The sequence below is a fragment of the Hippocampus guttulatus genome, chromosome 4 (assembly GCF_054856545.1).
Source record: "Hippocampus guttulatus isolate MCC_2025c chromosome 4, RoL_Hgut_1.0, whole genome shotgun sequence".
Lineage (NCBI taxonomy): Eukaryota > Metazoa > Chordata > Actinopteri > Syngnathiformes > Syngnathidae > Hippocampus > Hippocampus guttulatus.
The window spans coordinates 23,229,107-23,252,267 of record NC_141264.1 but is presented as its reverse complement, the minus strand read 5'-3'; the positions used below and the strand labels follow the sequence as shown (position 1 = coordinate 23,252,267).

Here is a 23,161-nt window from a genome sequence, read left to right as displayed (position 1 = left end):
GTGTTCTTTGGGGCCGAGGACGTCGTCCGAAGCAGGCTGCCAAAATGAAAAACAACGAATAAACATTTTCATTCAAAATGTACCTTTTTAAAATCCAAATATTTATTGAGTATTTTTCAATTCAAATAATACACAGATGCGTGTCGGAAAATAAGATCACTAAAATAGCTATCTTAGATTGGTCCCGCAATACTGTTTGATGACATATGACGCACAACTGTTGATGTTGGATGACCAGCCAAGCATTGTTTGGTTAGTCAGGATGTAGCTAGCGTGGGTTAACCGTCAATCACGTACAAGATGCAGTGAGTTGAAGAAATTGCATGAAAGTTTCATTCCTCTACGATATGGGGGGAAAATAGTCATCAATGCAGCAAGGCACTCCAAATGGGTATACAATTTCATGTCACCTTAAAATACATCAACTTTCTACGAATTCGAGTGCAATACTTCTGTATATTGCGTTCAGAAAAGTTTCCCGTCCCGCATTTTCTTTCTACCCACAATCTTGCTGCTGCAGACTGTAAATTTCCCCAGTGTGGGACAAATAAAGGATATCTTATCTTATTAACTTTGATTTGAGAATCATAAACGTCAGTGTCGAGATAAAACACCGTTGTACTTTCACCACAAAATCATTTTGATATTTACACAGCCATTTTCACTGCCCTGACAAATAACACTCTCAGCTTGACCGTTTTAATGGAGTCTGAAACACATTGGCTCAGTCGAAAAGTGCAGCTGTTCCCAACTTGATGTCAATATACGAATCTGATTAAGAATAAAAAGGGATTTGACAAAATAAAAAGACAAAACTGAATTTAAAAAACTCTTTCCATTCCACGGAATGAGTGTTGGTAAAAAGAAGAAAAAAGAAAGCCCCACCGCCGGTTGGTCACATTAAGTTGTGTTGTCCGACAGCACCAGCCCTTCATCAAGTTCTTTAAGATAGTGCCTGAGGGCAGCAAAACAATTCTGTTTCATTTCGGACAAGTTTGCATTCAGGGCACTGTGAAGAAGATCCTCCAGAGTGGGCTCCTTGGACACCAACATCTTCACCACTGTGACGAATGTCTCACAATCCTGTCTATAATGCTGGACACAAATATAAAACATCATGGTTTGAAAAATCAATATTCATTGGTGTAGTGGGGAAAAGGCGGGGCGGGGTGGTTTTTGCGCATAACTTTTGTGCTGGTGCACCGAAGGGAAAAAAAAATAAAATTGGGTGCACCAGTGCAAAAAGTTCATCGAGAGCCGTTTTTCATTTCATGGGGATTTCGCAATGGGCTCAAATGTCTTTGATTCGTCCACTGATCAATGGCGTCATTTATTAGTTCTGAGCACAAAGAAATTGCAGCTGCAGTGTTGCCTACGTATTGTGCCCTTCAGATTTATTGGCACCCTTGGTTAAGATATGTTTAAAGCTTGAAAATGAATCCAATTTTTTTTATCGCAGAAGGATACTATCAATTGAACTGAAAATTGTAGAAATGGTTCACCCGACCGAGACGACCAAGCGCATTGAAAACCTGTGAAGGGGGCTTAAGAGGAGAGTGCAGAGACGACTCACGTCACTGGATGCTTTCGAGAATTTTTGAAGACCCCTCTTTAGGTATTATTATTCTTCTTTTTTTTTTGCAATATGGTATGAAAAGTTCAGTTTCATAGTTTAGTTTCATTTCTACTTCGTCACTTCCCACCACTCTGTAGAAGAGCACAGAGAAGAAAATTACTCGGCGTGGAGCACCGGGCAGCTGTTCAAATTTAAGCGCGGCTTCTTGTAGAAGGTGAACTTCATGAACCCCCCCGTCTTGCCAACAGGTGTGTGAACACGTGCACGTTAGCGGAGGCAAGGCGAACGTCGGCCTTCACCCGAACAAGAACACGAGGTGTGAACGTTTTTCATCCGACTGCGGCATTCTTTCTCAGCACACTGTAACAATCTCTCACGATCGCCCCCCCCCCCGCCCCCCCGAGGACTTTACTGCCGACCTAAAGCGGCCGTTAAGATCTTTGTAGGTGTCCCAGGTGCGAGCTCACATCTTGGAGGAACATAAAAACAAACTTTTTTTTTTAAATGTCTGTATACTCATTTATTTTATTACATTTATGAGAGACGAATGTCAAAATGTAACTTTTTTTTCACGTTCTGATCAATAAAGGCCGTAAACGTTCCATTTTTACATTTTATTTTGAAGGTGACAGTTGAAACCTGGAATTTTCCTTATCCATTATTTTCCCCCTATGGGTATATTCAAAGACGGAACAAACCAAAGGTTGACCTTCGACCGAGAATGGATTGCGGTCAACCTTTGAGGTTCCCGAGATGTTCTGATTGCAACGCCGTCACAAAAATAAACTCGGCCTAAGTGTTTGGGATACAATAAAACCGCGAGCTGAAGCTTGTCAACTTGACTCAATGTTCAACATCTTGAGCGACTGTGAGGTTAACCGGTCAAAAGGCTCGCTTCCAGGGATGTGTCAGTTATCGTAAAACCGCGAGCGCTCGTTACTTTTCGTGAGACAACGCTGCGCAGAGTTTTGGTGAGAGGCCATTTATCATTGCGCGGAAACATCAATTTGAATTTTGGTCAGAAAAGCCTTTGTTAAAAAAAAAAAATCAATTTCAGATGGGGCGGACACTTAACTGACAGAGTGAAAGGAATAATATAATCTCTCTATTAAAACGGCGTCCTCTTTCGACTGCGGGAGTTGATTTATGGGAAGCTTTAACTCACAGCAGACCACGGTAACAATTACAATGACGTCCGTAATGAAATGCAAAGAAGATAATGCGACTACCAGGCACAGATCACGCAGGAGGGCATAAAAAAAAAAAACGAGGAGAAAAAGACTAACATGCCGGATACCACAGCATCATTATTTATATAAAGATTATTTTTGAATTAAGATTGAGTACCTGTATATGTGTACCCCAAATCCGAAGAAAACCAAATACGCTGCAATAATAATGCAATGACTGCATCAAATTCAAATCCACATCGCAATGCGATTTTCAAATGGCAAAGGCTGCAGTTTATGAGAGGAAAAAAAAACAAACTTAATTTTGGTCGGTGGATAGGCTTTGTTGTTTATCCATCCATCCATTTTCCGATTCGCTTTATCCTCACAAGGATCGTGGGGGGTGCTGGAGCCTATCCCAGCCGTCTTTGGGCAGTAGGCGGGGGACACCCTGAACCGGTTGCCAGCCAATCGCAGGGGACAAAGAGACGAACCACCATCCGCGCACACACCTCGGGACGATTTTGAGTGTTCAATCAGCCTGCCATGCATGTTTTTGGAATCTGGAAGGAAACCAGAGTACCCGGAGAAAAGCCACGTAGGCCCGGGGAGAACAAACTACACAGGGAGCCGGGATTGAACCCACAACCTCTGCACTGTGAGGTTGACGCGCTAACTACTGGACCGGACCAGCGGCTTTATTATTTATATGCGCAAATATTTGATTTATTTATTCATACAGTGTCTAGATATGCACTCCGCATGTTCATGTTATTGTTTCATGAAAGTTTAAATAATAAGCCACAGTTTGTGTGTGCGTGTGTGTGGGGTGGGGGGGTGTTTCTCAAAAAAATACCTAAGCTTCTATTTTATGCTTCCATCTCTTGATTTAAATTCTTTAGCTCAACTAGATTCAGCATGTTCATAAAGACGTTGAATTACCCCATTCCTGCATACCAAACCTCTCCTTTTTTTTTCTAAGGGCATAGATTTTGCTCATGCAGGAGGGGAATTACAGAATGGAAATGAATGGTAGGAGAAAGGGTTTATTACAGCTATCAGCGCAACTGGAATACTTGCCATTCTCTCCTTCCAACAAGGTGCTTTGTGCTCACAGACGAGTTGGCCGCAAAGGGACAGAAATACCCCAGACTGTGGGATGCGTTTGATCCGCATAATGACAGTCCTCACCGCCCTGAGGTACACACGCGGCGCACTGCGTGTGCAACCACATCTTAGGATGATTGTTTCTCATGTCATTTTTAACAGTGTTTAACATGACACAGCTGAAAGCTCAGGTGGCATTTCAATTCTTTCCCGGAAAAAAAAACATTCTCCCATTTATGCCAAGCAATGACGGTGGAACCTCCAAAGTGGAACGCAACCCAAAAGCGGTACAACGTGGGCGGGACAAATAGAACGAGAAACGATGGCCTCAAAAGTCCAATAAAGCTGATGTCAATTCAGGACCTAAGGAATTGACTGTACCGTTAACGTATGGCTTTTCCCTTTGGCTTTTTTTCCCCTTTTTGTTCTGATGTCAGCGTAGGTTTCCATAGCAGTTTACCGTAATGAGGAAATGGATGGTGAAGTGCCTTCATATTTGCAAATTGTGCTTGGTCCACAGTTTCTGGCTGGAACAGGACCTTATAATTGAGTAAGACCTTACGCGCTTCCCCTTCATGGTACACGTGAGAGTGCATTTACTAGCAAAACCAAAAAAAGAATGATTTTTGACCTGTATGCTATGAAACTGTTGCATGGAGGTTTTCCATTTTTGAAGCTCTTTAAAGCAGACGCTAAAGGGCTAGAATGGATCAGAAGCCGAGAGAGGAGCGGTAACGTCAGGAGGAGCAGCCTTTAAAAAAAAAAAAAAAAAGTGGGCTTCAACCCAAATCGGATGTTTGTGGAGGTCCAAATTGCGAAGATACCCAGGGGTACGACAGGGTGCGGGGGGTTGGGAAATCGGGGCCCTGAGTGAGATTACACATACGCCCCCTCGCTTGTGAGGCTCAAATGAGGCAGGCAGGGGTCCTGCATAACAAGCATGCTAATTGAGGGCTGGTACACATTAGGTGATATTAAAAGCTGCCTCTTGAAGCCAACATCTTCAAGAGGCAACTAATTGTGAAAAAGGCCAAGTTTCATCAGCGGAGTCCCTTTGAGGAATCAATCCCGAGTTTCGGATGCATTTATTCTGCAGTCCGGATCGCCTCATCATGAACGAGGCACGCGAAAGGAAGGTTTTTATTTATTTATTTTTAAAATCATGCCAGTTATGTTTATGGGCATGATGTATTTGTTTAAGGTTTAACGACTGTTCCTTAACCCCAGAATACATGCAGAAAAACAGATGAGTATCGGAATGAAAATAAAGAACGTATGGTTTCTGAGATGAGAATTGAGGTCTAATTTTACAAGCTACCCACCGGTCTTGCCCGCGATCCGATCCGTACAGCTCGGAGGGGCAGATGTTCCCGTAAAGGCACCGGAGCGCTCGCCGCCTCCCGCCCTTCGTTGGAGGCAGCGCTGGGAACTGACGGGGTAAGCATGTGCGCACTAATGCCAAAAGACGTACCACAGCGTGGGTGGGCCGCTTGACATCCCGCGGGCCAATTCCTGCCCCTGCTTGAACAGGAACAGATAAGTGGCACGTACTGCAGCGCGGAGGGACCGAGGGGCGGAGGAGGAACGTGCGACGCCAAATAGCAGGGCTTTGCAACCTTGCTGACTGGCATTTTGAAACCAAGTCGAGGGCAGGTGGTGTTGTACACGGTACACTTTTTTTTTTTTTTTTTTAATTTCACTCTACGAAACGTCGGGATGATAATGACGACAACCAGCCAGATGTGTTTGACTAGTAGAGGGTGAAAACATTCGTAACTTTAGTCAAGAGCTTCATTTGACACGAGGAGCATCACTAATTTCATCAAGGTTAATTGAAGAGCAAGTTTATAGTGCAGTAGTCACTAAAATGTGATCATTTCGAAAGTGACCTGGTGTCCTGCAAAGCAAGAAATGCTCCCAAACTGCCGCTTTAGATTGGAAGGTCTGTGGCCTTGAGCATAGGCAAAGTGAAAAGCATACACTAATAATATGGACCCATTTAGTAGTAGAGGCTGACACGCTCACAGAAAAAGCACAATTTGGTTGTACAGGCCGATAATAAAGGACTCATTGCATTGGCCGCTAGTAAACTATTACGTGGTATTTTTCATCATGTTACCTTTTCGATTTCCAGAGCCTTGGCTTTAATGGCTTCCGACCGTCGCGCCTTTAATTCTTGGGCTTGGGTCGTTTCAGGCTCGGCGCTGGAAGGAGCCGCCTCCTCCTTCTCGGGTACAGAATCGCAGGGCTTTTCCTGGCCGAGTAAAGGTCGTGGGTCAGTGACGAAGGTCACGATTTGGAAACCGGTTCTGATTTCAAAGACTTTCCAAATAAAACAAAGACACAACTCGACTCTTTCGCCAGGGTTGCGTTTTGGGGACATGTCGACAGTGAGCAGAGCCAAGTGTATCATATCAAGAAGCAAATGTGATTATTTACCGTGATTGATGAAGATGTTTGGGGAGGTTCCTCTGCAGGGACACTTGGAGGTAGGGTTGGTTCCGGAACAGGCTTCGCTAATTAAAAAAAAGACAAAATTAAAAGAATGGAAATTGGGGTTGTTGAGTGTGATGTTGTTTGGAACCTTGGGTCACCGACTCACAAAAAATTTGTTTATTCGTTCATTGCCCCTGTCTGTGAGCACGAGAGCCAGAAGAACGCACACAAAATTCACCAGAACCCCATTGCAGCATGCTTTACTGGCCTAATTAGTGTTCCAGATGGAGGTGGGGGGTACAAATGTTTTCTCACTGCTTTATTGCATCTTCAAACGCTTGGCACAACAAAGAACGCCATTTTCAGCACATAAATATGCTTGCGCAGCTCACCAATCAAAGCAAAGAAATGACTGTCTCAGTCTAATGACCTTTGCCGTGTCCAATTAACTGAAACCATCTTTTCGAACCAGGTTTGGCAGAATCTTGTAAAAGTCTCAAGGAAGCACGTGAAACGAAGTTTCCAAAGTGATCCCTGTGACACTGTTGAACCACGCGGTAACTACTTTCTCATGAAGGAGGTCGTGTTGTGAAGCCAAAGCCAAAAAAGCCAACGCTATCCCCCCCACATCACCAAACTCACAAAAAAGGGCATGTGATGTTAGTGCCCCTCCCCCCCCTCGCATTTCACGCGTCATCAGAAAACAGATGCTTCAACGGCTTTGTCTCACTGGATGTTTCATTTATATTCATTCCTTAATTTATTTATACACGCCCAACTAGGAGAAGTTAGTGTGTGGTGTCAATTTGTGGACTCGGTGGAAGGAGGAGCACAAGGAATATTCAAACATAAAACAATTCAAAAACGCAGATCAAAAATCCTTTTTCACAAGACGCAGCGGGACCTCTACTTACGAAATGAATTGGTTCTGCATGAAATTTCTTCACTAGAAAATTTTGGAAGTAGAGACGCATTTTCCATGTAAATGCCCTAATCCGTTCCAAGCCCCCAAAAATTCTGACATAAATGTTCCCTAAAGCATAAGATACATCAAAATATGTAACAAATACATGTTACAATTAGATTATTGCACAAAAGTGACAGTTGTCCACAATGTAAAAAACAATGAATAGAGTAAAGAATAAAGACGATGGTCATTTAACTTTTGACTGCATCCTCACCGTTTTTTGCCCTTTTTAGTTCACGTTCTCTCTCAGAAGAGGTTTCTGCCTGGCATTTTGTCACATACGGATCCAAGGACGTTTGCTTTTGTCGGCTTTTAACAATCCTTCGAAAATGTCCAAGGCAAACATCAGCATAGTGAGCGATCGCCCGACTGCTGAACACTTTTTCTGGGTGATTCACATTTACGTATCACCATTGGAACACCTCATGGCCCGAGGGGCAAATGACGAGGACGCTGCATATCTATCTCCCTGTCCACACACAGACACAAATAAGGTAGAGGTCCCTCTTAGCCAATGGGATGCCAGGATGATGCTCGGTCGTAGCCAATGGCAGAGCAGCTATAAGTATGTTGCGTTCAGGAAACTCGGAGCTCCAAGTAGTGGCCCATACTGTATTTTTACCTTTCGTAACTAGAGGCGATATTTTCCTCTTGAGGAGTTTTGTAACTTGAACATTTCGTATGAAGAGACGTTCGTAAGTAGAGGTACCACTGTACAGGAATGAGCATTCTTGATTTGGAACTGAAATGTTTAGTGATGGAAACGTGGCCATCTCCAATCCATCGCCTGAGATGAGCTGCAGAAATGAAGCCTTACTTTTTGGAGCGTGTGCAGAGCCTTTGTCGGACTCAGGAGAAATGTTCTTTTTAGCAGGTGGTTGGCTTTTCTTCTTCCCAGATGAGCGCTCCCAGTCTCCTTTCGCATTCTGCGAGTGCCTGAGTTGATTATTGGCCTCTCGACTGAAATGAAGCATAGCCCAGTTAAGTCAACAGGGTGCAATCTCTCCAGCTTGTATCTGGGCATCACAGCAGGATAACTTTTATCGGAACAAGTCAAACGTAAGGCATGAAAGCGTTCACAGTAATGAGAATGCTTTGTTAAGAGTTAACGCAGCTTTATAAAGAAGAGAAGAAGGTGACCTTTCACCCACGACGGCATATAACCTGCATCACAGGAAATTGTTCGCCATCAGCAGTCTCTAATTGCAGTTTGTGTTCAGAGCAGTTCAGATATACAATAGATATATATTTTGTTTATTCTCATTCAAAATGTGTTCATGTTCGGGTCGGTTATGGCTGTTGCTCGCGTGAGCAGTAATGGGTCCATTGCGGGAAGTTGGCTGCTTGAAAAGTAGATGTTCGGTCAAAAAAGGTCAGGCACTCCTGCGTTACGGGTTAAAAGGAAAGGGACTTACTTTTGAGAGTGGCCTCGTCCCCTGTTGTTGTAGTATGGACCGGGTCGGCCATTTTTCCTGAAAAACACAACGTAGAACCAGTTACGAATTGGCTGCTGCAAAAGGAAAGATCAAACCGGGAGAATGAGAACAGAACTCACAATTAATTGAAAACTCCCCAACTTCATCATTACAGGTTTTAGGAAAGAAAGTGGATAATGATTGGGGCAATGAAAAAGTACGGGTGGAAGACAAAACCACAGATTTAAATTCAGCGCCAGTAGGGCACATGGATCAATTTGTGGAATGGAGGCAATCTTCCACTTTTGGCCCTTGGAACACGTAAAAGGACCAATTTTCAACTCTGCACCAATTTTCAAGTCAGCGTCTGTCCTCCATTGAAAGCACTGTTTAATTAGACCCAAATATAGAGCTGAAGTCACAGGGTGCTGTCACCGGATTTGTGGCAACCCCACTTCCGCGCATTATTCAACCGCTGAAAGCTGTGAAGCCATTGCGCCACGTTCAGCCTGCATCCAGATGTTTAGGTGTGCAAGTCCCGCAGGCACCTGGTTGCTGATCCCTCAGTCTGAACATAAACCGCATTTCAAAATGAAATTAGGTTGAATGAGAATCCCTCTTTGCACACCCTGCAGCAAAAGGTAATTGCTCAGGATAATCTTATATAGACGTTCAGTGGTTGGGCCTTTGGTCACAAAAGAAAATCCTCAAATTTGGCCTGATTATTGGGTACACCCCACTTGATTTGACTTGCAATAAGTCCACACTAAAAATGGCAACCCTCAAAGCACTGTACGGCACCGAAACACATCAATTTAATGGCAGTAAGACTATAACTGAGGTGTGTGGCTTAAAACATCCGAGGTACGGGTGGGTGTTTTAACTCAGGGGTTGTGGGGGGGCGGGGGCTGACTGCTTTTTCTTTTAGGGTGGGGTAAAGGGTGGATGCTGGGGTTCTTTGGCAGAGTGAGTAGACACTAGTGCCCTTTGTCCCTCACTCTCGCCTGGTATGACTCCTAGAAAAGGAGTCTGCCAGTGGTGGGTGGTGGGTTGGGGGCGTAAACCGCTGCTATGTTGAAGCTGCCGAGGTGAGAAGTTTGTGTGTGTGTGTGTGTGTGTGTTGACGTCGGGTTTAACAACAGCTGGACTTAGCGACTCTGTCTGGGGTTAAGCCTCGAGGTTTACGAGCAGCGGGGTCACAAAGAAACACTTGCAAATATATTTTTCTTTTTTTTTTACACTAAGGTATTAGGGACCCATTCAGCCGGCTGGGTGAAACGGAGGACAAATCAATGAATGCAGTGTCATTTTATACCTATTTGTACACGGGCAGTTAAGCAACCCTCTTCAATTATACAGGGTGTTCACAAAGGCACTATGCACTTACCGTATGTTTAATGAAAGGCATGTTTCAATGTAAAACATTTGAGGTACGCATGTTTTCTTTATACGAACATGCCAGACAGATATGTTCTCCTTTTATTCTATCCTAAAACATGTCTGTTCGTGAAAGTAAAAGTGCATACTGACTTTCCAAACACCCACTTCAAAGCTCCTCCAGTTGTCCACGGCGCTCTCATAGTTGAATCTCTTTTTATAAAGTGGAACCCTGTCTCCCTCTAGTGGCCTTGTTTCTATATTGCAGTCGATTCTTTGAAGCGACACTTGGAGGAAGGTGGCACAATCCTTCAAAGAAACGACAAATATCTAACTTCAAAGAAGCACCTGTGATCGCTGCATTTCGGCATACAATTTTGTCATTAAGTTTCATGCATTATTCAAAAAGAAAAATGGCAGCTGGAAATCAAAACACTAAAATCCAGTTTTTTTTTTTAAATATACTGTATCATGTATAAGTTATTAATGGATCGTTCGGGGTTTGCCAAGGACCCACTAACGTCTTACGTGAAGGTCAGATACGACGACGCTAAAGCAAATAACATGAATCACCTTGAGCGTATCTGATGCCTCAAGTCATCTCTGTCATAATGTAGGCGTTGACAAGGTGGCTCCTAAGAGATGGGTGAGGAGGGGAACAAAAATCACTAATATAATAAAATGTTCGCTGTATTGTTTTTCATATCAAATATATAAACATTTTCTGAATTGAGTATGACTGTTTTCATCCATCCATGTCTTGTCTTACCGGGTGATGGGGTGGAGAGTTCCTGTGGAAACTGACATAATTGGGGTTGTGATTGAAGTATCGCTCTGATGGGTAATTATTGTCCCTGGGACATTCTTCGCCGGTGTACATTGGGTCATCATTACACCACCGGTCATCTTCAAATCTTGTGTCATAGTTCTCCACTGGAGGAGGGAGGGAGGCGCCACTTTGAAAAATATTGACCACTCTGCGGACTGTCACCTGAAAAAAATACACAGTGTTGTATATGTGCATTTCTTGCCCAAAGATTCCATGATTGAGATGTTTCACATGGGCGTGAGTAGTTAGCCGATTACCTTGCGTTTGTCATGGTGATTTTTTTTTTGTAATCACGAAGTGAACATAATTTAAAAGAAATAATTTAATTTGCATTCTTAGTTCAAAGCATGTTCACTCTTTTGTGTCCTGTTTGCCCTAAAACCAGAACCAAAAAAAAGAGTAAGGCAAGGAACTTCTGGCTCCCAGCACATAGGTTTTCCACATTAGCTTTCAGGCTTACTAATTCGATGGCAGCAGAGAAGGTGAGAGTGAACAAGGCTGTATTTCCCGTTAGGTCTTATTTGTAGATCCGATAGATTATGTCATTGATCAACTGGCAAATTATAACATTGCAGTCGATCACATAAAATGCAAAATATCGTCTGATCCCGATCCAGCCGATCAGATTGGTGTAAAAACTAGTTATAACTGTGTCTGATGACTGCGCAAGGTGTCTTATTGTACCAATCGGCTGATGAACTTAAGCACCCGTCTGGAAACATCTTATCTTGTGGGGTGGAAAAATGTGAGATTTTATTTGAACACCCCTTCACCCCCCTTTCACTGCAGAGCGCCGATGCATATGTGGAACTGGGAGTCGCGGCTTGGAATTGAAGCGGATTTACATGGGACAGGAGAAGAGAGCAAACATCTCTTTTTCGCTAATGGATGCTACAGCTTCTTGTTGCTTTCAAGCTTAGCTTGAAGCAGCCGTGTGCACATTGCAGCATGACGTCTTTGATCCACTGGTGAAAAGGACACTTTGATTCGTTCCTCTTTCATCTATAACTGCTTCAGACAACAACGTGTATGCAGGAAAGTGGTTAAGATTGCACGATTGTCTGTGTCTCATGTGTTGTCTTGTATGATTTTGTCATTTTTTGGGTAACTTTTCTTTTGATGGCGGCGCGGACACCCGCAGCAGCTCCTCTAGTTTTATGTTGAGAGGGAAGAAATTTAATCTCTGCTGTATGTACACATACAGCAGAGCACATTTGACAATGTTGTATTCAATTCAATAGCTTTATTACTCAATTTAAATTAAGATATCCTTTATTTGTCCCACACTGGGGAAATTTACACTCTACAGCAGCAAATTTGGGGGGTAGAAAGAAGAAAAACAATTATACCACCAATACCACAGAAATGTAAACAGTTTTAACGCGACCCATTAAAACACCATCTTACCTCTCTCGTATCCGCTGGCTCGTAGTGCTGTTCATAACGCACACGCATGGAGTGCCACCTTTGTCTTAATGGCACTGAAAAAGAGATGACTTGGTAAACAATTTGGCTGTTGGTCACAATTGTGTACAGCAACTGTTAAGTAACACTTGAACATAGTTTAAAACTACACTGATTTAACATGGATTCGATGAAGTCCGAAGATATATTTACATGCGCGACTTAGGAACACATGCTAGTCTCGATACGTGCGCAAAAACAAACATTCACTTACTTTTGGTAGAGATTTACTGCGATATGACACGGTGATGTATCAGCACAGTACGAAGGACCCGAGAAGCAAACGATCGATGTTCGTCTCGGTGAAGTTGCAAATTTCCCCCAACGTTTTTTCTCCAACGAGATCACAGTAACCAAACTTCTGGGTAGATTTCGATCGGTATTTTGGTGCGGAAGTGCGTGGGAGCCAATGTTAGCAAATAGCATCCGTTAGCTAGTTAGCATAACATCGCACAAGGAAGTAGCAAACCCCGACACGATGAACATCACTGAAAAAACGGCCAAATAACCTAATGGAGTCAATAGCTCCTCGCCGAACAAAATGTACGTCCTACTGAATGTGTAGTGCACATGTATTTGGACTTAAATGGCATTTATTCGCTGCGTTTACGCATGACGACCTTCTTTTTCTTCGCCTTCTTGTGTTTTATAGCGTTTGGCGAGAAACGTGGAGATGGAATACTGCCAACTACTGGTATGGAGTGTGAACCAGACATGTTCCGACAAACATCTCCCCAAATAACAATCGGCCAGAAAAGGAGAAAAAAAAAGCGTATAAGAAAGGGGTGAGCAACAATATGCGTACTAGTATAAATCTGGATTCTAAATGTCTTATATTATCCAATACCATATCTGTAGACTTCAAGAAACAACATAGAATTGTTACTATTATTCAGTATTTGCATTATAACCAGTCTTATTTTCTCTTTTGCCAAAACTGGATTCCCCCATCCAGTGCCACATCCACATCACTTCCAAACACACAATTATAGCATTAACACAATTATTCGCCTCACTTCTTTTATTTTGTTTTGGTAATTTTTCTTTCTATTCAGTGACTACTCATACGTGAATTAAAAATATTGCATAGATTTAATCTTATTATTCTGTTGGCTAAATGGCATACACCCATATGTAGATCGATTAATCAGAGACTTAAAATTCGTGTATTTGAAAAAGAATAATGCACAAATGTGAAAGCACAGAACATTTTATAATTGTGTGCTCTTAATATATTTTTAGTGTACGTTTGTGAGCATTTTGTTTGTCTGCCCATGTCCGTTATTTTTCTATTTTCCGTTCCTAGATAAAGTTGAAAACAAACAAACAAAAACACGATTGTTTCCGCGTCTGCTCCGCTTCTTAGGTTGGAGGAAACCGCCTCTCTGGTGGACACCGGAGGAAGTGGCCATATTCCCTCAATTGGAGACCAAAATAGCCCATCAAAGAGACTAAATAAATTTGAAACAATATATATTTTATAAATTAGGCTTATTGTATTTTCTATTCCGTATGCCATCATCGGAGCGCTGTTGTGATTAAATCAAACGTGATTGGTTGGATTTGGGCCACGTGACCCTGCTCAACCGGAGTTTCAACGACAGCTGAGTAGCAACTAACCGCGACATTATTTATTTTTAAATGGTAACGTTTGATCCATTAGACCACACGGACGGCAACTTGTGTATGATGGGTGACAAGAAGAGTCCCACAAGGTAAAAAAAGAAATAAAATACAGTACGTGACTGAAGACGCCTCTGCAGGCTAGTCCCGAAAAGAAACCGCGTCGGGAAATTGATGGAGCTCTTTCGAACGCGACTGTTTTCTTGGCGGTTAGCTTGTTAAATACACCACTGCCGTGTGCTTGATAGCTTCGTTTGGTCGACCTCAGACTTGAAAACACTCGTGCCGAGCCGCTTTGGTTAAACTTGATCCGCACACGGTGTTTTTTTTTACAGCCAGCCTCCCGTTGTTGTTTTGTGTTGTGTGAAGGCCGAAACGGCAGCCGAAGCAGCCGCCAACCGACGATGGCTATTGGGACTGTAGCGTCTGCACCTTCAGGAACACCGCCGAGGCGTTCAAGTGCACGATGTGCGATGTCAGGAAAGGGACGTCCACTCGGTAAGTATACGTCAAGTCTTGCGACGTTTGGACAAAGGAAGACTAACATATTTACACTCGTGACGAGACGACTTTAAGATCGCCGGAGTCCGTCTGTATCCGATGTTTCTCATTTTGTTGTACACGCAAAATAAAGTACCTGCTTGTTCCCATTACATGTCAACGCACCACGAGAAGCGCTCCTGAGGTGTGAATGTAGTACTGTATTCTATTTCTTGTAATGAAAAATGTTAAATTAAATATATCGTCAATATGTTTGTGTGTGGGTGGTGGGGGGGACTCAAAGGGAAGTTAATCTATTGCAGTCATTCTATTATTATCAAATCAGGTGTTGCTAGTTTTTGGCTCTGTGGGCGGCGGGTGCCATGTCCAACTGGAAGATAAAATCATTGCCTCCAATAAGCTGTCGGCAGCCGGAAGCATGAAGTGGTGTGACGTTTTTTTGAGTCCTCTTCTCCATATGGAGGGTATCAGTGATGTTTTTCTGCACAACCATCAAGTCAGTGGTCTTCCCCATGAAGTTGAAGCCTACTAAGCCAGACTGAGACTATTTAAAGGCGGAAACCCTCTGCAGGTATTTTACGTTACTTAACTGACAATATTGGAACACAGGGAGCCTACAATGGTAAACCTTGTTATCTAAGTTTGTGAAAGGGACAAGGTGTACAAGATTTTGACATTACAGTCCAGGGTTGAGGGTTTCCATCTCAGGGTGAAACTAAAAAGCAGCATGGAATGGGGGTAATGTCACTTTTTAAATCAGATTACCAAAATTTCGCCAATGCAAATATATGAACTCTTTCGTTTGATTGGCAGCATCAGACAAGTCATCATTCTGAATTACAAGCCAGTGAACCCGCTGGTGTACTTATCTTGCAGATGCACCACAAGTGTAACCATCACACTCTTGTCCTTTTGTTTTTTTTTTTTGTTTTGTTTTAGAAAACCACGGCCCGTTTCCCAGTTGGTCGTACAGCAAGTAAATCAGCAATTTGCACCGCCGCCCACACTGTTTAGAAAGGAGAAGAAAGACAAATCGGAGAAGGGCGACAGAGAACTCACGCTGAGGAAGAAAAGCGTAAAAAAGATGAGGTATTTGACAACCACATTCATCAGTATTAATTCAGTGGGCCTCATTCTCGAATGTTCAATTTGACCGGATACACTAAACCACCATTGGATTCATGACATGTGCGTATTGGCCCGGTTTCGTCGCCCGTAACCTCCTCACTACACGGTGAATCTGGAACCCTTACTATTCAGTATTGTTGTTGGTTTTTATATTGTATTGACGTTCAAAGTTTGGGAGAACCAGGGGCTGCAGTGGAAGAGCACACGTCCATCTGCGCCTGACTAGGATAACATGTGTTCACAGGTTGTCTGGCCTCCACAGAAAAACAATTTTTAAAATCCGGTTTGACTAAATTGCTCTGACTAATTATTAGTGTTATTATTATTATTTTCTTCTCACAACAAATGATGATGTATCCGTGTTCATCTATCTTTGCCAGCAACATAGAGTGACAATTCGAACAATTCAAGATTTCACACCAAGCAAATCTGTAAAAACATTGAAATGAGACCATGGCATTTTTGCTCGGTGGTTTGCCTTGAGATTTTTCTAATATAAAATACGCTGCTTGGCTCAGTTAAGTTTGGGAAACGCATTCATTCAGTATTTTGTTATTTCCCTTCTGCAGACCGAGGCTAAAAAACGTGGACCGGAGCAGCGCTCAGCATTTGGAGGTTACGGTCGGTGACCTGACAGTAATAATCACAGACTTTAAGGAGAAAGCCAAACCTACAACTACTTCCGCCGGCGCCGCAGCCGCCGACGTGCACAATCAAAGCGGCTCGAGCTCCGACAACACTGAGCGAGGAGCGTCGCGGTGCTCCTCTCCGCGGGGGGAGGGCTCGTCCGTCAGCGGCGATGCTCACTAATCCACGGATTTCCCAATACGGCAAAAGCCATTCTAATGCACTCAACCAGAGATTGGCATGCATGTTTTGTTAGATAATACTATAACTACCCTTGTGTTAGATTTGGCTTCCATGTTCGGGTGTTTTGATGATACTTCTGGTACAGCCAAATCAAACACGATAAAGTGAGCAAATGAACAATAAGTAGCACATGGTGGCATCATCATACTGGTGGTGGTGGCTGCAAAGAACAAGTGATGCATTAAGAAGACAATGTGAAGTTTATTTCATGTTGTACGCTAGAAATTTTGTTATTTGCACTTGAATGGCATTTTATGTTCACAAGGACTTTTTTTTTTTTTTTTGGGACCCCCCTGTCATTATTAGTCAGTCATAACACTCTTTGCTTCTGGCCTTATCTGCTCTCGTCTTTGGATGCAATAAATGTTTCCTAGCATTTAGTAAGAACTATTGAACTGTTTACTTTTTCACTTTAGATCTGAGCATGATTAATCTATGGAATGGTTTATATTGTAAAATACTGTGAATTAAAATAAATGTACATTCTTGTTTGAGTTTTTTTTTTTAATGTAAGTACAAGCAGTAGATTTCAGGATCGTTATCATGCTTCTCAACTTGCTGATGAAGTGATCATTTGGAGGAGGGAGACATAAACAGGCTGGATACGGGCTCTGAGGACACTTGGACACCCCTGGTTTCGAGTCTCCAATGATCCAATCATGCATTTTTGTTTTTGGTTTTAGTATGGGAGGAAGGTGAGGTACCGAGAAAACAAGAGATTTAAACTCTGAAGCCCACAACTGCGAGGTAGACGTGACAACCACAAGGTCCACCGTGCTATCCCATTTGATGTGATGGGTGCATAGCAATATTTAATGAATTCTTCAATGAGAGAGTCATTAAAATAACATTAGCCTGTGGATTTTTATCATAACTTTCTTGAAGTATATTCATTCAGCATCAAACTAAAATCAATATTGTAATACTGTATAGTACATCAAGTATTTTTAATGGTCAATTCAATGCCATGGTTGTAATTGTAGCGTTTATTACAGTGCTGGTGCGTTTTTTTAACCACATTTACTCGTGCTTTTTTTTTAATGGGAAAATGTCAACGTTAACAACTGTAATGTCATTTGTCCATCGCATAATTTGTGGTTTTGCAAAACAAAAACATCCTCGGCAGCTGAGTGAACGCATGTGGTAGGCGGGACTCTACGCTGTGAACACAGCAACGCGGTCTGTCGCTTACCTGCCTTAACTTCTGTCAAAGAAGGAAAGATTAACTTGATTAAGTCAGTCTCTATGTGGGCAGAAGAGGTTAACCGACATTTTGTCGAGAACCCACAGAACACAGGATGCGCTGTTATCGGCGTGCATTGTTCCTGTGCACGGCGTTCACCTTTTTTTCATCGCTCTACGTGTTCAATCATCTCGCATCTACCCTGGAGGACACCGACGGGCGGGGCCTTGGTGAGCTGAGGACACCCACCGGAGGGAGTCCTGACACGGGGAACGTTCTCAGGAAAAACCCAGGACTGACAGGCCGTCGAGTTCCCCAGCCGGTCAGGTAGCTAAAGCTACATTAGCCATATTGCCTATTTACAACTAATGCGTTACGAGTTACCGATGCTGTAGTACCCGCTGCAAAATTTAGGAAACGCGGCATTGATATCGAAACGATATCATATAATAAAACTCAACATGAGTCATTTATTTCTGTACGTAACACATGAATGAGTTTCACTACCAGTAAATACAATTTGGTTCACTGGTTTACATATAGTGAGTACAGTAATCTTGTGCATTGTCACATAATTAATTCGCTAATTACTTTAGCTCCCGTAAACCAACGCCACCTGTTAACATTTTGCCTTTAATTCTCATAATCCCGTCACACAACACTGCTAATGTTTAAGAAAAGCATCCAAAAAGATGGTCTTTTTTACTCTGTTAGGTGTAAATCATTGTCAGTCTCTTACTGGAATCCGTTTTGGAGGTTGCCTGCTGATGTTTGTGGACTGAACTGCTTTTTGGAATCATCATTTAGGTATGAATGATTTTGTGCATTTCCTAGAAAGATACTTAGGACTGCAATAAGCAGCACTGCAAGTGTTTAGTGGCCACACACAGAGAGATAAAAGTTCTGATGCTGCCATCCCAAATGCCTCATGGGCTTTGAACAAGCTGATTTAATTGCACAATCACAGTTGCTGTGTTGTGCTTTGTGTTTAGAGACTGTAAAGTGCCACTCTTTGAGATGCGCATTTTATACAATAATAACAGCAGAATTGGTGTTTCATAAGCTCTCCATCGACAAACAAGTCAGGTGATTTTTCACCTTCCAGGCCATTAGTATAGAAGGAGGGTTTTGCATGCAGCGCACTCTTATTAATATGCAAGTCCTCACCCCCAAAACTTAATGGCAAGTAAAACCCAACAGAGCTCAGTGTGAGTCTGCTGATTTCTGAACAACTACAGAGTCTAATATAAATGTGTCTTGGCTGTTAGGGACGGGATGGACTCTGAAGCAGAAGACGGCAATAACGAAAGCAGTCACATAGCCGTAGTGGCTTGTGGCCCGAGGCTGGACGAGACGCTCACCATGCTCAAGTCTGCCATCATATTCAGCAAAAAGCCTCTCACATTTCACATCTTTGCCGATGATGAGCTACAGGACAGCTTTCGAAATGCGGTGAGTGTCCATTCCAGTGATAGCGCACACACTAACATAGTCCAATAAGATACACTATAAGAGCTGTATCTAAAAATACTGTATACCTTTTGCAGAGTTAGTAAAAATTCAGTTGTGATTGATGCTATCCGCAAAGTATTCATTTTACAAAAATAAATTGTAAAATATCTTGCGTTGTCGGAATAGTTCCATCCATCCATTTTTAAATCTGCTTATCCTCACAAGGGTCACGGGGGGTGCTGGAGCCTATCCCAGCTGTCTTCGGGCAGTAGGAGGGGGACATCCTGAACCGGTTGCCAGACAATCGCAGGGCACACAGGGACAAACAACCATCCGCGCTCACACTCACACCTAGGGACAATTTTGAGTGTTCAATCAGCCTGTCATGCATGTTTTTGGAATGTGGGAGGAAACTGAAGTACCCAGAGAAAACCCGCACACGCACAGGGAAGAACATGCAAACTCCACACAGGGAGGCCGGAGCTGGAATTGAACCTCTGCACTGTGAGGTTGACGCACTAACCACTGGAACACCGGACCACCGGGCTGCGGAATAGTTCTAGACCTCAATGCAACTGATGGTTTTACGGTCACACACACAAGCTGAGTAATTTAAATAAGTGCTTTAAAAGTGCTTAAGTGTGAATAACTAATGTCAAGAATCTTATTATGAAGACAACTGGGAACTGTTTTAAATTGTGGAATATCTTGAATGTCTATTGATGAATTTTGGGCACACTGTCCATGAATGTTTTTCTTTTTTTTCTCATTTTTCTTTAAAGCTGTACTCCTGGCCAAGATCAGCTCAGGTGAAGTTTAACTTTACCATCTACCCCATCACTTTCCCCAGCGGGGATGAGAAAGAATGGAAGAAGCTCTTCAAACCATGCGCCTCTCAAAGACTCTTTTTACCTGTAGGTTCATCGCTCATTTTAACATTAAAAAGGAAACATTTGCCAATTGTCCTCATATTAAGTCATTGTTGTCTTCTCTCTCCAGCTAATCCTGAAGGAGGTGGACTCTTTGCTCTACGTGGACACGGATATCCTTTTTCTACAGCCGGTGGAGGACATCTGGGCCTTCTTCACACAGTTCAACAAGAGCCAGCTGGCTGCCATGGCCCCGGAGCACGAGGAGCCACGTATCGGCTGGTACAACCGTTTCGCCCGCCATCCTTACTATGGCAACACTGGCGTCAACTCAGGAGTCATGCTCATGAACATGACACGCCTCAGGGAAACTCTTTTTAAGGTGAATGCCCTTGTGGTGTAAAGTTGGATTTATTTCAGGAAGTGAATAGTAAATTATATGGAGAGAAAATGGCCACGTTCTTGGCTGGTGACCACTCCAGGATGTATAAGGCCCCACTTCCAAAGTTGGTGGCAGCTCATCAGTAACTCCAGTGAGCATAAGCGGTGTTACATTAAAAAAAAAATGGAAGGACGTTACTACATTTTAAAGTGGCTGTAAATGCAAATGTAATGCGATGTTGTATAATATCATAGTTAGCATCATATTTACATTAACACTACAGTTAATTCCTGGACTGCATTACCCCCGAAAGAGTCAAATTAAGTTTAGGTTAGTTGCACTACCAAACTTGTCCACTTGAGGTCAATGTCATCATTCTGTCCTACACTCCATCAAGCAACTGTTTCCTTCAATTCAGATGAAGGGTTGGTAGACTGAGCAACCGGAGCTGAAGCAAAAATACAATTTTTTGGAGAGGCTGACTTTTCTGTTGAATCCTTCTAGAATGACATGACAACAGTTGCGCTTCACTGGAGTGAAATGCTGATGCCCCTCCTTCAAAAGTATAAGCTCAACATCACCTGGGGGGACCAGGACCTTCTCAATATCATATTTCATCACAACCCGGGTGGGTGCACATGCATTTGACAGACAGGCCAACAAATAATCTCTTATTAAAGTGAATCGCTCTTGCCCTGTTACAGAACGCCTTTACGTGTTTCCCTGCCAGTGGAACTACCGTCCGGACCATTGCGTCTATGGCCTCAACTGTCAGCAGGCTGAGAAAGATGGCGTCTTCATTCTCCACGGTAGCAGGGGAGTTTACCATAACGAAAAGCAGCCGGCGTTTAGAGCCGTCTACGAGGCCATTCGGCAGGTACGGACCGCCAAGAATTAACAAAACTAATAAATAATCTTACCTTGGTATGAGTGTTATGAGTAAAAGAGTAGACTTGCAAGTAGACTCGCTCTTAATCCAATCCTGACAAATCATCCCCACTTGTGGAACGCTTGCTTTACCTGTGGAGATAAAATATACAGTTTTCAGTAAGTTCATCCAATGTTTCCCAACGGAGCTGTCAAAAGTGAGTTAAGAAGAACCGGCCATCCATTTTCACTACCCTGAATTGGTTGCCAGCCCGTCGGGGGGCACGTATAGACCGTCAACGCATTCACAGTACACTTATGGACACTTTAGTGACTTTAATTACCAAAGCCTAAAAGGCTTGTTAATGGGCACCTGGGATAATAAGATTATAAAACTTTTATTTGTCTCACAATGTAGAAATTCACAATCTACGGCAGCAAAAGTTGGAGGGAAGAAAGTTTAAAAAAAACCCATAAAGTATTTGCATGCACACAAAAAATAAATACTGGAGTATTTGAGAGAAAATCGACACAAGCATGGGGACAACGTTCAAATTTTACACAGGATGCTGTAGCCCGGATTCCAGCCTTCAACCTGAGAACGTAGAGGCGGATCCGCTAACCACTGCTGTCTTCCAAAGGACAGGCTGAGGGAAAAAGCCTGTCCTATTTACCCAATACAGTCCCATTAAAGTCCCATTCGGTTTCAACCCTTTTGCCTTTCCCCAGTCGGCCACATTAGCGAGACGCAGTTAGACCCAGTTAGCCGCAGAACTCTCACCCCGCTGCCCTCACGGGTCAGCTCCGATCTGCCGGTGTTGAATCCGGCACGTCATTCAACAAGCAGGCAGCAATCGGCGGAGTACCAGCGAAGGCTTCATTAGCCGGTCGCCATCCATTACCGCCACAGGCTCCCGCCCGCGAGCCTTCGTTCTCGGCTATTAAGTCAACGAGCGGGCTTCGTAACGCAGCACTCCGCCATCCGTCTCTCTGTGACTGAGTAAACCTGCGTCCCACGCGGTGCAAAGCGGACTTGTGAACAGCTCACTGAATTATGTGACACATGTAATGTATCAAATCGTTTCTCAACCCAGCAGCACAGTTGACTTTCCACGATGACACGGCGCCATGGCAAAGGGCACAACGGCTTCAATCACAATAAACTACATCGCGGTCTTATCGAAATGATGTTGCATTGTCATCGCATTTCGCCATTTTGTACTGAGCGGCAAGATATTTTATATTTAAACCGATCAATTTCACAGATGTGTAAATTAGCCACGTCATTGGCACTAACACAGCCTCATTCCATCACAGATTGCTGGCTTTTGAACCTCGCGTCCATTTTTGCTTGCTCCTTTTATACCCAATCATGGCGCTCACTTGTTCCCACTTAGCCTGCTCACCTGTAAGATGTTGAACATGATTTGCAAGTCATTCGAATCCGTTTTTATTGATGTTTAACACAACGTCCCAATTTCAATGGACTTGGGTTTGTAATATTCTTGCAAGACAGACCAACAACGATACAGCAAAAGCAGCTTACACTTTGGTTGATCAAAGAATACTTCTCTGGGGGACTGTGAAGGTAACATCAAAGAGGAGGTTGGACGGCCGGGGAGAGGGAAGAAAGAAATGACAATGTAAGCTACGTACCGGTTCGAGTTGTTGTTTTGGCCTGACCTGTTCTGAGTCGAATCCGTAAATTACGTATTCGTTTTTAACGGCCAGGTCACTTCTCGCTTCGAGTCAGCACCAATTCGTGCACAGCTTTACTAAGCAAGTGAAGGAAGTGTCAGACTTGTGAGGATAAGCGTATTAGGAAAATGGATGGATTAACGTACAGACAATCTATGTGACAAATTTTCCATTTTCCACTCTATTATAAATGATTCAACAAAACTGTACTTCCTCTTTCCAGGCAAGTTGCAAAATTTCATCCCAAT

At 43.1% G+C, this 23,161-nt stretch overlaps 3 protein-coding genes across 7 annotated transcripts in view; 2 read left to right on the top strand and 1 right to left on the bottom strand.

Moving 5' to 3' along the window:
• Positions 1-80: 80 nt before the first annotated feature.
• On the bottom strand, positions 81-23,108 carry LOC147206691 (uncharacterized). Of its 2 annotated transcripts, XM_086109196.1 has the most exons (10): positions 22,872-23,108; positions 21,269-21,368; positions 12,284-12,357; positions 10,817-11,038; positions 10,621-10,682; positions 8,671-8,727; positions 8,073-8,215; positions 6,292-6,368; positions 5,972-6,106; positions 81-1,095 (listed from the first exon to the last, which is right to left on the bottom strand). In XM_086109196.1, the coding sequence occupies exons 3-10, from the start codon at positions 12,329-12,331 to the stop codon at positions 901-903; spliced, it is 939 nt and encodes a 312-aa protein (XP_085965322.1). In that variant the 5' UTR covers positions 12,332-12,357; positions 21,269-21,368; positions 22,872-23,108; the 3' UTR covers positions 81-900. The 2 variants fall into 2 exon arrangements, with proteins under 2 accessions (XP_085965322.1, XP_085965321.1); XM_086109195.1 differs by lacking the exons at positions 21,269-21,368; positions 22,872-23,108 and adding an exon at positions 12,555-13,157.
• On the top strand, positions 13,718-16,951 carry LOC147206692 (YY1-associated factor 2-like). The gene is made up of 4 exons (XM_086109198.1): positions 13,718-14,055; positions 14,333-14,461; positions 15,404-15,553; positions 16,162-16,951. The coding sequence occupies exons 1-4, from the start codon at positions 13,982-13,984 to the stop codon at positions 16,400-16,402; spliced, it is 594 nt and encodes a 197-aa protein (XP_085965324.1). The 5' UTR covers positions 13,718-13,981; the 3' UTR covers positions 16,403-16,951.
• gxylt1a (glucoside xylosyltransferase 1a) overlaps positions 17,617-23,161 on the top strand; it is a 44,159-nt gene continuing 38,614 nt past the window's right edge. For 2 of the 4 annotated variants that reach the window (XM_086109191.1, XM_086109190.1), the window contains exons 1-7: positions 17,617-17,972; positions 18,360-18,452; positions 18,914-19,097; positions 19,880-20,011; positions 20,097-20,348; positions 20,853-20,976; positions 21,053-21,225. In XM_086109191.1, coding sequence (XP_085965317.1) covers positions 17,761-17,972; positions 18,360-18,452; positions 18,914-19,097; positions 19,880-20,011; positions 20,097-20,348; positions 20,853-20,976; positions 21,053-21,225 — 1,170 coding nt within the window. In that variant the 5' untranslated portion in view covers positions 17,617-17,760. The remainder of the gene's footprint in view (positions 17,973-18,359; positions 18,453-18,913; positions 19,098-19,879; positions 20,012-20,096; positions 20,349-20,852; positions 20,977-21,052; positions 21,226-23,161) is intronic. The other 2 variants (XM_086109194.1, XM_086109193.1) reach the window with 2 other exon arrangements.

Coding starts and splice junctions, on each gene's coding strand:
- LOC147206692 (XM_086109198.1), top strand. CDS start 13,982: ATGGTAACGTTTGATCCATTAGACCACACGGACGGCAACTTGTGTATG. Junction 14,056..14,332: donor GACAAGAAGAGTCCCACAAG/GTAAAAAAAGAA, acceptor TGTTGTGTGAAG/GCCGAAACGGCAGCCGAAGC. Junction 14,462..15,403: donor AGGAAAGGGACGTCCACTCG/GTAAGTATACGT, acceptor GTTTTGTTTTAG/AAAACCACGGCCCGTTTCCC.
- LOC147206691 (XM_086109195.1), bottom strand. Junction 10,683..10,816: donor ACTCTCCACCCCATCACCCG/GTAAGACAAGAC, acceptor CCCATCTCTTAG/GAGCCACCTTGTCAACGCCT. Junction 1,096..5,971: donor AGGCTCTGGAAATCGAAAAG/GTAACATGATGA, acceptor ATTTGTGTCCAG/CATTATAGACAGGATTGTGA.